The sequence below is a fragment of the Protopterus annectens genome, chromosome 10.part0 (assembly GCF_019279795.1).
Source record: "Protopterus annectens isolate FY-2018-M chromosome 10.part0, PAN1.0, whole genome shotgun sequence".
Taxonomy (NCBI): Eukaryota; Metazoa; Chordata; order Ceratodontiformes; family Protopteridae; genus Protopterus; species Protopterus annectens.
Genome location: NC_056744.1, coordinates 1157221066 through 1157234178, shown reverse-complemented (window position 1 = coordinate 1157234178; position 13113 = coordinate 1157221066). Strand labels below are relative to the sequence as shown.

The window sequence follows — 13113 nt, the reverse complement described above, 5'->3', positions numbered from 1 at the left end:
GGTGGCACATCAGAGAGGCACTTCCTGATTGGAGGGGGTGGCTGACAAAAGGGAATGAAACTGCCCCTGGAAATAATGTTTAGCACCCAGCAATCTCTTGTAATATTTGCCCAGGCCAAAGGTGGCAATGACAAATGACCCCCCGACTGCCTCCAGAGCAGGACAGTTGGGCAGCGCATCAGGAGCACTGGTAGGGCTTCTCAGAGAAGGGTTCCCTGGAGCCCTGATTTTGCGGACCCTCTCTGCCCCGGGGTGGCATCTGCCATTGAACCCTCTCCCCCAACCTCTAGAAGAGGGCACATCCTGACCACCTTGAAAGGAAACTGCAAATTCCAAAACCATATTTTCCTAGTCTCTCATCGAGTCTTAGAAAAGGACTGCTGAGGGGTAGAAAATTATTCCCACAGCCAACAAGGTCTTGCCTTCCTGCTCACTGTGGCTGTTTCCTTGACTGAAGGACCAAAGATGGGAGATGCATCAAAGGGGGCTTTGGTGAATGACGCCTTAAAGGACTCTGCAAACCTGCAAAGGTGCAGCCAGGCGTGGCGTCGAATAGCGATGTGTGCACTGGCCACTCAAGAGGCGCCCTCTGCAGAATTAGAAATCAGCCTCATTGAGGAATTTGACAGGGAAGCGAGAGGGGACACCTTACTTAGTTCCCCGGCAGGCAAAAACTCAAATAGGGAAGTGGTGAGTTCCTTGACCAAATCCGTCTGGAGTCAGGTGAAATGTGCCAAGTACTTAAGCACCTGCAGACTGAAGGTAGCTGTGGCGAAGACCCACTTTCCGTGTCTATCGATGGCCCAGGACTCTCTGTTAGGGAGATGAACAGATGTACTTTGCACCATCAACTCCTTTTTGGTGGCGGCAGCTACCATAATCCCATTGACTTGCATGTCCTTTGACCAAAACTGACTCTCTGTAGGAGGACTCAAACTTGTCTGTACCGACTCCACTGCCTCCACAGTATCCGGCTCCTTCTATGCCCTGCTGACAATGAGGTCTAGGAGTTTTGTCAGCAGGGGGGAATCCAGGAGGTAGATGGTCCCGTCCCAAAAGACTTCAAGAACATGGACTCCTTGAAGGACGAGTGTAGGGAACACCACCCACCATTTAAGTTGAGGATTGCTATGATGTCCCCAAAGGAGACATCCTCGGGTGAGGATCTGGGAGACCCACCCCTTTCATAGAGGTCCGTATTCCTTGGTGAGAGTCTCCATAGGGGAGTCTAGGTGCCTTCTCTTGCACAAACTCTTCCGAGGCACCTCCTCCTGGGGGAGGCTTGTGGGATGATTCGGAAAAGAGGAGAACCCCAAGGGGGGTAACTCCTGCCAGGAACAGGATGAGAAGAGTCCGCTCTTGGGGGCTGGGGAGGTCCATGGAAAGCAGGGGAGGTAACTCTGATGGAGAACATCCTCTCTACTACCTGGAAGGCTGAAGGGCTGGACAATGCCCCATCCCCACTCCGAGCAGGCAGACCCACCTGAGAAGAGGGAATAGAGCAAGCCAATGCTTCCTGGACTCCTAACAGTACCAGCCCCAAGCTATTGAGGGCCAAAGTACCAAGGGGAAGGGACCAATCCAAAAACACAGGACCACAGCCCTCACCCAAGGGCTTTGAGATGAAAGGTCAGTCCGGGGGCTCTGTCTTAGGGGAAGGACAAGCAGAGGAAGTCAGGTGGGGTAGAGACAGAATGGGACCTAGGCGTCCCAGTCTCCTCCTCGATGCATCCCAGGCCTGGAAGTCTGAAACTACCTGGGATTGGATGAGAAGAAAGTATAGGGATAGGAGAAGAGCCCCTGGCTAGATGGGCAGGGGATGCAAGAAGGCCCAACTCAATCTGAGCCTTGAGGAAGGACCTTATCCTGTCCATATCGGAGGGTAGCAAGCTCCTGGAGGACCTAGAAGAGGCAGAGGACCTAGCTGGGGATGGATGCCTGGACCCCAAGGACCATCTATGCCTCTCAGGAGATCAGCATCTGCACCTGGTAGAAGGGGACTGCCCCAAGCCAGAACTCAAACAGGAGTCCTCTATAACAGTGGTGAGATCTGACTTGGATCCCGGATCTGTCCGCCTCGGATTGGATGGCAATTGAGGATCTGAACGTTTGGACCTTGCATGACTCGGATAACTTGTTCCAGCACTCAGCCAAAGCCCTGGGGTTGAATGCAGCACAAATTTGACATTCACCCCCAAGTGGTCGGTGCCCAGACAATAGAGACACTCCTTGTGTGAGTCGAACATGAGCATCTTCCAACCACGACGAGCACCTTTTAAAGCCTACTTGGTTTGTCTGACATGGTTGCAAAACTAACCAAGTACCAAAAAAAAAAAAAAAAAAGACAAAGAACACACCAAAATCATTTAACTGGGAGGAAGCCAAAGTTACAAAAAACGGGAAAGACCACCAACCAGACAAAATACAATACCCAAGAAATATTTACTACTCTACAGAAGCAGAGAACGAAAAAGGCGTCAAAAGACTACTACTGCCACTGCAATAACAGAAACTGCAGGGGAGGAAGACACAGACTAAAGCTATATAGGCAAAACAAGCTACATAAGCTACCAAGCTTCAGAAAATATAGAATTTAGCCAAAATGTAAGGAAAATATTTAAGCACTTATCCCTAATGAGACTCGAGCCAAGGCAATTGCGTCTGATGCTGAGCACGGCAAACGAGATCCGAGGGGTTAGAGGGCAGCAAGGGTTTATGGCAGTGGGAGGAGCTTCAGCCTAGAAGCTGTCTGACAAGTTGCTGACTCTGATCCAATGTCGGATCCTACAACCCAACAGTGAGGAATAGTGACATGGATAACATCAGATATTTTATTATGCTCCCAGACCTCCCCCATGAGAAGACATATTTGGTGAATTTGGTGGGTCTGTTGTTAAAACAGTACAAAGAACAAATATGAACTCTTGATGAGAACTAAAATTACTAAAACAAGGACAGCAAAATTGGTAACAACTGAAAACAAAATCCACTTCTGATGTATTGATGTAACCACTATAAAAGAAGTGACATTTTTTTCAGCAGAAAGATCAGACTTCAGATAACATGTAAACTATGACAAGCAAACAATGTGAAACCAATTCCAAGATCCATAACACATCAAAATGGAAAACAGCAGATGGTGAGCTTAAGGTATGGTTACAAAGTCTAAAAATTTAGGCCACTTTGATGGATAAGGTACTCAAAGAATAACAGTAAGGAAAAGCAGTGGAAACAAAGCAAGCAGTTAGCACAAACAGTTCCTGTACCTGTAGTCCGAGTTCTAATGCTACATTCAGCAGAGTCATGTCAGGAGGATTGTCAGCAGGTGTGGCTATTTTGAAAGCATCCTGAGCCAATTTGAAAATGAGGGATGAAGAGTGTATGTGCTTCTGTATTGCTTCTAGGACAGTACGTAACCGTAGCATGTCACCTGCAAACAGAAATGTGAAATCAATTATTGTTTTAAAAATAATCAAACTTCTCCATCTTCCATTTTGACAGAGATATGTCATTTGAAATGTAGGACGGTATGGATACAAGTAAAATGCTTTCATCGCTACATGCTCTACAATGCAGACATATACAGTAATTACAAAAGTGAAAGTGTTGCCTACTGCACAAATTCTAAGCTACACAAACATGTGATATGTTCAATGAAAGAAAGTATGGACAGTGAATACTGCAACAAATCTTGAAAAGACTAGATCTACATTTTTAGAACTGCAGCTGCTACTGCAACAGCACTGAATGGGGAGCTAGTCATGACCAGTTCACAACCAGATCCACTGAGGCTTCTTCAATTTAGAACTCCTTATCATAAATGAAAGCTTAAAGGACTTCAAACTGTTGTGATCCTGTAGATAGCTTCAGGCAAAGTACTGAAAGATCATGTGCAACCATTTTTTAACATAAGTGCAGTTTTTAAAGTCTTTCTGGGATGACAAGATGGCTTCCCGCTCTGCAAAATCATTTTGCTGTTATTTCCCGCTCACAACTTTTGACAATCCATGGATATATGAGGGCAGAACTTCTTGTCTTTGCATTATCACTCATCACTTTGATAGCATTATCACTCATCACTTTGATAATGCTAAGTTTGAGCTTTGCAGCAATGCGTACATTGGTAGGCTAGGTCTCTTTCCTCTGATTTTTTTCCCCCTCATTTTGTAAGTAAATAACGTGTTAATGCTGTATACGGGCTAAATGCAGTGTGGGCAAAATGAACTATAAACTATGAAACTATAATATCTAGAATTAGTGGCCAACTGCAATCATAACTGATTTACTAAAAAAGCATAAGTATTAAGAGGGATGGACAAGGCAGAAATATCAGGCAAAATCAAGGGGTTCTGCAAGAATCATGGACAGGTGGAAAGGTAAGATTCAGTGACATTAGGCAAAATCAAAGACAAGAGAGAGTTATGGACTTTGTACTGCATGTAATGTGCTTGTGTGACAGAAGCAGCATTCACACTTGTTTTCTCATAAAAGGAAAGCAGAATGCATGGTGGTTTGACCGGATAAAAAATAAGCTTAAAATTAAAAATTAGATAAAAATATACAAGTAAAACTGCCCCAATCTGAAAATCCTCTCTCTGCACGCAATTCGCCCTCCTCATAACTAGGTAAAGGACTCTGCGGAACTCAGTGTCATGTCAGCAAGTAAGCGGAGCTTCCTGCAGAAAAATCAGAGGGGGCTAAACATGTTATGATTACGTAGAGCATAATTTTTTTTTTTTTTTTTTTTTTTTTTACAAGAGATCTTCCTTAAAGAAAAGTGAGCAACTACTGAGGAAGTGTGTTTTGAGAACAGATACTACTTTGTCAGTCTGCACATGATCTTTAAACCAAGGACCAAAGACAGATACATAAAGCATGTCCATCAAGTTTAATTATGGTTAACCTTCACTAAAAGAGGGCAATTACAAGGTAATAACCATGATGGCTGCAAATGTGACAGTTTTATGCATGTACATGCAAATACACACAACTGAAGAAAGGAAAACTCAACAGATCTGCTCACTCTGTAAACAAATACTGATCACCACACAGCCCAGGTAGTAGTATTTATCAAGATGCACTTTTGACAAATGAAGAGACAAGCCTGCTGTGACATCAGAAACAGATATGCAAGAGCTCACCTTCATAACTGACATTCAAGACAGACTCTACAGCTGATACACAGAAAGCTATACCATCCTTGTGCAGTCTCTTCAACTTTTAAAATTTGAAGCTCCCACAATTAGGGCAAAGAAGCACAGGAAGGTTAGAGGTGTGTACTACACCCTGCACAACTTCCAGCTGTCGACTCCATCACAACAAGACTACACTTGCGTGAAATGAAAATGCCAAAGTATAAAAAATAAATAAACCACAGGTTCAGTTACAGGTAACATGTCTGTAACACAACAGCAGGATCACCCCAGACAAGTATGGCAGCCCCCCACTCCATTTTCAGTGACCATTTCAAAAATAACCAATAAGCTAGTACTTGCATGTCTTTTTAAATGACATTTATCAGGGCTTCCATAACAAATCACATACAATCAAGATGATACCTTGGCTTCTTTACAGATTTAAGATTGAAGATCATATTCAAAGTTATGAATCACAATGCTGTATCTGCATTCCATTTCTGCTTTTTTAAGATGATCAGCAGTAGCTCGTTGTCATTCAGGTCCTAGTCTCTCAAAGTAATGACTTTTATTGGAAAATAAGACTTTAAAAAAGGTACTTCTTAACATTCCATGCCTGTTCACTTCCTAATATGGAACCTTGGAAGGTGAGACCATATGATAACCGTCAAGAGACAGAAAGCACTTCTGCTCCCTGCATTTATGAATGCATGTTAAAAGCAACAAATACTTAAAAAAAAAAAAAAAAAAAAAAGTGAATGAAACCACAGTACTGGACTGATCCACACATTTCATTGCAGTGGTTTCTTTGACAATCTTCATAATTCAGTATGTACTCACTATTCTTCATGTCCGGGCTCTCCCCTCCAGATGTACATAGCCACGTACTACAGGCATTGTTAAAACTGGAAGGGTACTTTTTCTAATTTTTTTTCACTTTTCTGTTTATAACTAAAATTACTTCATTGTTACCACTGACTTCATGCACTTCCAAGGCACCTAGCAGGCTAAGCTACACAAGTTGCATCTTGCAAAGGACAGAACAGCAGACCAGCTTCCAAAGCGTCAGGGCAGCTTCTACACACCTAAACCATTAGACAGCTCAAGCTGAGCTGGCTAAAAGACAGGTTTGGGTCCCAAGCCTTTCAGAGCTTTCATGCCAACTGATAGGAAGAGAATAAGCCCTGAGAGGACATTAATAGGAAAGGCAAAAACACATGCCCACAACCTACAATAAAAAACACACCAAAAAACAAGGGTTGATAGAGGGAGTGGCTACTGCAGCAGTGATCACTCAAACATTTACTGTTATGATAAGTTTACTTACATAACCTTGTTCATCATATTGATAAGTGCTGCAGTAGCCTAAACTATGTGGGAAGATTACCATAACTTAGAAATTCTGGGAGGTGGAAGAGGAAAGGTCCTTAGAAACCAAGACATGTAGAAGGAATCTAGTTTGTAGTGCTTTGTAAATATATGGAGAGAGGAACAAGTTGTGGCTTCTAGAATACTAGAACCTTTTCCAAAGAGCCATAGATGAAGCCAAAACCTTGGCAGTGTAAACCTTGCTTGGAATAGTTTTGTTGTGGTGGGAACCAAAAAAGGTAATGCAGTAAAACAACCACTTTGAAATAGTAGCTTTGATACAAGTTGTCCCTTCTTATCTTCACAAGAAATGAACTGACTGGACGCATAGCTCTCAACCTCTTAGCACAACAATTCTGGACAAAGGCAAAAATAAATATTACTCTTAAAACTTAAAAGGTTGCTAGAATAAAAAGTCTTTTGTTACCATGCATTTGTTTTGAAGAATACAAAGTCTGAAACTCAAATGCCTGTCATTATCTATTGAACGTAATCCTCACTGATTTGCCACAAAAAGTCAGAAAAATCACAAGTTTTATGAGGAACAGACCAAAAATATAAGGCAAAAAATGGACATTCTGTGAACATCTGGACAGTTGAGAGGTATGATTGAACGTTCTGAAAGATTTTGTTCTGTCAAGATAGTACCAGAGATGTCTAGGGACATCCAAGATATGAACTATTCTTTCTCCCTCATTCAGGAAATAACACAGAGAGATGGATAGTTTGGCTTAAAGTAAAATCAGAAGCTACTTTAAGCATAAAAGGAGGTTTAGTTCTCACAGAAATGCTGTGTATGTGGAAAATGAGATAGGGGTGACCGACCATAAGAGCTCACAACTCCTATACTCTTCTTACAGAGGTCAAAGCAGTCAGTAAAACTATTTTCCATGTTAACAACCTCAAGTCAGCCAGATGAGCTGGTTCAATGGAGCAAATGTTAGCTTCTCTAACACAAACTTAAGATCCCAGGGAACAGCCACTGGTTTTCTTGAAGGTCTCTTATGTAGCAACCCTTTCAAAAACATTTTGATGTGAGAATGCATTGAAAAGCAAGAGATCTATGTGCAGACACGATGAATCAGCAAACTAATGAACATGATAGAGGAGTAAGGCAGGCCATAGGATAGTAATTCACAGAAATCTTGTAAAACCAGAGAAATACTAGCTCTGAATGGATAATGGTTATTTTGCTGGCACCAACTAGAAAACCTTTCTCATTTGCTTATATACCAGAAACCATCTAACAAGAAGGGTCCAAGAGCATACCACAAGACCCTGAGCAATAATACATTTCTCTTGTTCAGAGGAACTGACCCAGGAGAAGCTAAATGTTTACTCTTCTGTCTCTTTTTTTTTACAGGACAGTTAGGTAAACAGACCCAGTATTACCAGCAACAATTTCCCCATGGAGATGCACAACATTCTGGCTCATCATAGACAAATTTCCTACTGATTCTTCCATGACTGATAAAGAGTGGCTTCTCCATTGTCCACTGAGGAGATCCCAACAGCCACAGCAAGCTGATAGCAAACCTGGTTTGAATAAGAATTTGCAAATCAAGAGTGTGTTACAGAGTAAGCATGAAAATATTTGATGTGATATGATTGGGTTATTTGAATAAGTGACTATTTTAATTTGTATATACTGAGCAGTTTTTGAAGTCAAAAAAGTAATCTTGTACAACAAAACACAAAAAGGATTTCATTTTATTAAATTGGTCCATTGAGTGCATCACACGTATTTTATTTTATTTTTATTAACTAGCTGTTAGCAGAGTGCTGACGCAGCTTAAAAAAGCCTGCAGAATTTCTGACATTCTTACTCCAGATGGCAGAAAAGCACTTATTCTTAATACACAGGTTCTGCACTGCTCTCTCCTCAGAATACTTCTCTGCTATGGACAACAGAAAACAAGATACTGAGATTCACTCATCTGGGCATAAGAAATGATCACTGCATCACACTAAGTAAATAAAGGTGGCTTCACATCACAGCAACACCATTATTGATAAATACACTTACGTTTAAATTAATGCATGACGGACACATCCCGGCATTGCAAATTAAGCTGGATCTTTGGTAACAATCCTACACTCTCTTAAGGCTTTGATGGAATTTCATTAAATAGGTCCCCTTTCAAAATGTCCACTACTGAAAGAGCTTTTAGCAAACTTTCAACAGCCTGCTGGAATGATATCCAATATAATATCAGACAAATTAACAACGTAGCTCAGTTCAACAAAAACTAAGATCAAATGTTCAAGGAGAATACACATATTTGTTTTATAAATCCTGGCTAAGTAACACATACCACAGTGCTTCAGGTCTAAGTGCACCTGTAACCAGGAATGATAGCTAACTTGGCTAAGACTTTACTTTGTTGAACATTTCAGCTGACACCGTCTCTACTCATTCAGAACTTTCTTGCATGCATACTATTGCAAACTATATCCACTGTGCTTTCTATTAACTGTATTATTTCAATGTACACAATTAAAATACATGAAATACATACTATTTAAATCATGTTTTGTTGCAAGTGCAGCTTGTATTCTTTACATTTTTTGTTGTCTCTGCCTTCTTGGCCCAGGTCGTGGAGCCCAAGGACAAGTTCATTTACTGGTTAATGAACGAATAAGTAGCAAGTTAGTCAGTTCTTGATAAAGACTTGGAGTTACCAAAAAGAAGAAGACCCCTAAAGACCCAGTATCTTATAGAACAATTTCTCTGTTTATAATAAGGGCTTATATTTATACTCACTAACAGAATAGCAATGCTGCTAACAAAACTGACATATATATGGATCAATATGATTTTGTGCAAAGTAGACTGAAATATGACAATATTAATAAAACAATGCTGATTCAGAGGGACTCTGAACATAAAAATAGTATTATTGTTGATGAGCTTAGATACAGAGAAAGCATCTGATTGGGGGGGGGGTCTGCTAGGACTTTATATGTTACAGCAATGGCATTTGCAGTTCCCACTAAAATAGTAGTTAAACTGAACAGATGAAGGATCAAAGGTGAGAATAAAGATAGGAGGGTACTATCAGGCAAACTGAGATTTCTGCTTTCGCCTGCATTATTTGCTTTATATTTAGAGCCACTGGCAAAAAAAAAGTAAGAGATTTGCAAATTCAGAGATGCAACTGGTGTGGTGATCAAGAGAAAAATAGCCTTGTTCACAGATCATACAATATTATTTGACAGACCCAGAACTTTGAAACAGTTTGACGTTTTTGGGAATCAAAATAAATGAATATAAAATGAAGACATTAGTAAATTTTGTGCCTACACACACAAAAGCTAAACAGTATCCATATTTATGAAGATATGAAAAAAATACTTAGAGATGTGGGTTAAAAAGACTAACATGGCAGTTAAGGATATGTGAGATGAGACTAAGCAGAAGAGAAGGAAAACAGGAGACTGACTAATCATGGATTTAGATAATAAGATACAGGTAATGAAAATGTCTGCAGTTCCTTTGGGTACATAGGTAGTCCAGGCATATTTTTATCAGTCAGATGAAAAGGTGTGGATGTCAATTAAGGGACTGAAAAAGTATATTTGCTAGGGCAAAAGGGCAAGAGTTAAATGGGATAACAAGATTCTCCCTGCAGAGCAAGAGGGATTAGGGCTACCAGATCTTAAGGGGTATTTTAAGGACACATAATTGAGGCATGTGTGTGTTATATGTACGCATGTATCTTACACAAACTGAGGGATACAGATCAAAGTGGAAAATTGTGATGGTGGTACACAGGATAAAGACGATTAGTATTTTGGATGCAAGTCATTAACAAAAAAAATAAATAAATAACCACTCTATAAAGTGGAGCCAGAAGTGAGAGAAGGTTAAAGTTTGCCGATGAAAAATACTGAAAGTAACTGCAGAGGTACTTTATATATGGATGCTGCAGTGACATTAAACAACTACAAAAAAGGACTGTTGAGAATAAACATGGAATATAGAAAAACTACAGTGACACTAAGTAATTAAAACAGACGTGATAAATAGATATACAAGGCACAGAGATGACAAAGTGGACTACAGTGAGGCTAAGGAAGCCCAGAATTTCCAGATCAAGTACATTCAAAAATAATGAGAGAGGGAGAGAGATATTAGAGGAAAAAAAAAATAGTTGCACAAGAAAAACTGTCAAAAGCTACAAATAAAGTATGTTCTTTAAAAGAACAGATCAACAAAACACACACATATATACATACACACACATATATACATGTACATACATACATACATATATATATATATATATATATATATATATATATATATATATATATATATATATATGTATACATAATGTATATATAATATATGTATATATATATGTACATAAGCTTTGGGCTGCCTGGAAAGAGAGACAGATGAAATTAAAGTGTAAGGAACAAAAAACATTTTTTTGAAAGGTATATAAAGAAACAAGGACATGGAGAAAAAAAAAAGAGACATTTGATATGGTGCCATATATATGCAAAACAGAAAGCCAAACTGATGATAAAAAAAAAAACTCAGAAAAACAGCTCTAAAAGATATTTGAGGAAAAATGCAGGCAAAGGCACTCAGATATGGAAAATTTCACAACACAACAAACATATATGTGTATTGTAGAAAAGAAGATTAGTAAGGCAGAAAGTAAGCAAATAGAAACTGAAGTTACAGATCATCTACAAAGTGAAGGATTATGTGGGGACCCATTGCTCCATCATGCTGACATTTCCTGTGTTTGGAGGAACAGCTGATGGAGCGGGAGGCATATCAAGAAGATTTGCTACATGGTGATGCTTCGGGTATAAGAGAGCAGTACAGAAATCTATTTAAACTGCATAGTAAGGGTAAGTGCAGGAAACAATGGCAACTCTGAGACAGGCAATCTTGCAGAGTGATGGGCTAATAGGTTCTAATACAAAGGAGCAGCATGTGGAAGCAGGGTACACCTGAAGAGGATATGGCACAGAAAGATGTTCTGGAACTTTCTGTAGAATACTCACAGGAAACAGAACAAAGATGATGCTCTCAGTCAAGAAGAAAAATATCTAAGGGGAAGACCTACTTATTTTTAATACAGGATGGATAGACAATCAAGACAGACAAACGAAACAGATTACAGGAAGTAAACAGAACCCATAATGTTAAAAAAGAATGGCAAAACAGATGAACACAGCAATCTGGACTATTAGGAGAAATTCACAGGAATTAAAAGAAATAGGATACATTACTGAGAAGCTAAACTGATAATGAATAAAAAGTGTCACCACAAAAACAAACAAAGGAAAGGAAGAGAAAAAGTAGAACGTTACCATGGAAGCATCCGCTAGAAAAAAACTATAAAGCAATTAAAATAAGAAATATCGCCATTAGAATATAGAAAATGGGAGAGACCATCAAAAATACTCAAAAGTAGGTATAGTAAAAATGATGCAGAGTATCAAAACAGACAAGGGTTTACCATACACTGTTGCTACCAATAAACTAAAAACATCAGCACAGACAGAAAATCTTAAAAGGTATACAGATAAATACAAAGGGAAAGTACAAAATAAGCACTTCTTTAATGACCCAAAAAAGGCTTTAGACAGAATTGGAAAACAAAGTAAAAGAACCAGAACCATAAAGAAGAATTAGGATAATTTTGGAAGTATTTATGAAGGAGTGACAGCAGTCTGTCCTGACCAGGGATGTAAGACAATGTGGGTGTTACATTCATTTGCTGGGCAACCAAAAAATGATCCACAGCTAGTCTACATAGCAAGGTATGAATGCTTTCCCCCTTGTTTTTGTAACACATGACTGTGGTATGGTCTTTTCAGATTACAATATGTCCTGGGGACAGCTTGTCTTTGAAAGCTTTTATAACTAGGATGACTGCCATTTGTTTTAAGTTAATGTATAGGTTTGCTTGCTGCCTGTCTCAAATACCTTGAACTCGTGTCTCAGATTGGCACCCAGACCCTGTTGGTGCCATCTACACTCAGGGTCAGAATTGTCTCTGGCAGGTGTGCACCTGGGTTGTTGCAAACATTTTTCTCCCACCAAAGAATATCATATTTTACACATCAGGGGCTGCGGATGCTGAGCCCAGGTGATATTTCGACCCACTTCAACTTTTTCATACACAGCTTTGCCAAGGAGATCATAATGATGCAAGAAGCCATGTAACCTAGGGGTTCTGAGGAATACCTTTGCAGTGATGGAGTGCTTAGAGCATAGGTTCATAGGTTCATACAAGGCTATCTGCCCTAGGGCATTTATAAGCCTAGCCAGAATGCGTTTGGCTTTCGCCACCCATTTTAAATTTATTTTGCTATGCCCTTTTTCGAGGTTAGTATACTGTGCCTCTGTCTAACAGTGACACAGAAGTGATACCCGGGGTAAACCTACGATCTCTCATCCACTCATCAAGATTCCTCTTGAAGAGAGTTAATGAGGGACTCTGCCTAACCTGGACTGGGATTTTATTCCAGAGTGAAGGGAGCCTCTGGGTTATGAATCTGTCCCTCCAGCATGTCCTATTTATTTCAGTGCTGAGGTTCAAGTCTCTCGAGCGCGTAGCTCGATGGGATTTGGATTTTCTGA

General features: G+C 40.0%; 1 protein-coding gene across 1 annotated transcript in view; it reads right to left on the bottom strand.

The window, feature by feature from the left end:
• Positions 1 to 13113, bottom strand: part of ZSWIM5 (zinc finger SWIM-type containing 5) — a 1363657-nt gene that overhangs the window by 68297 nt on the left and 1282247 nt on the right. Inside the window, exon 12 of the mRNA XM_044085901.1 lies at positions 3267 to 3430. Coding sequence (XP_043941836.1) covers positions 3267 to 3430 — 164 coding nt within the window. The remainder of the gene's footprint in view (positions 1 to 3266; positions 3431 to 13113) is intronic.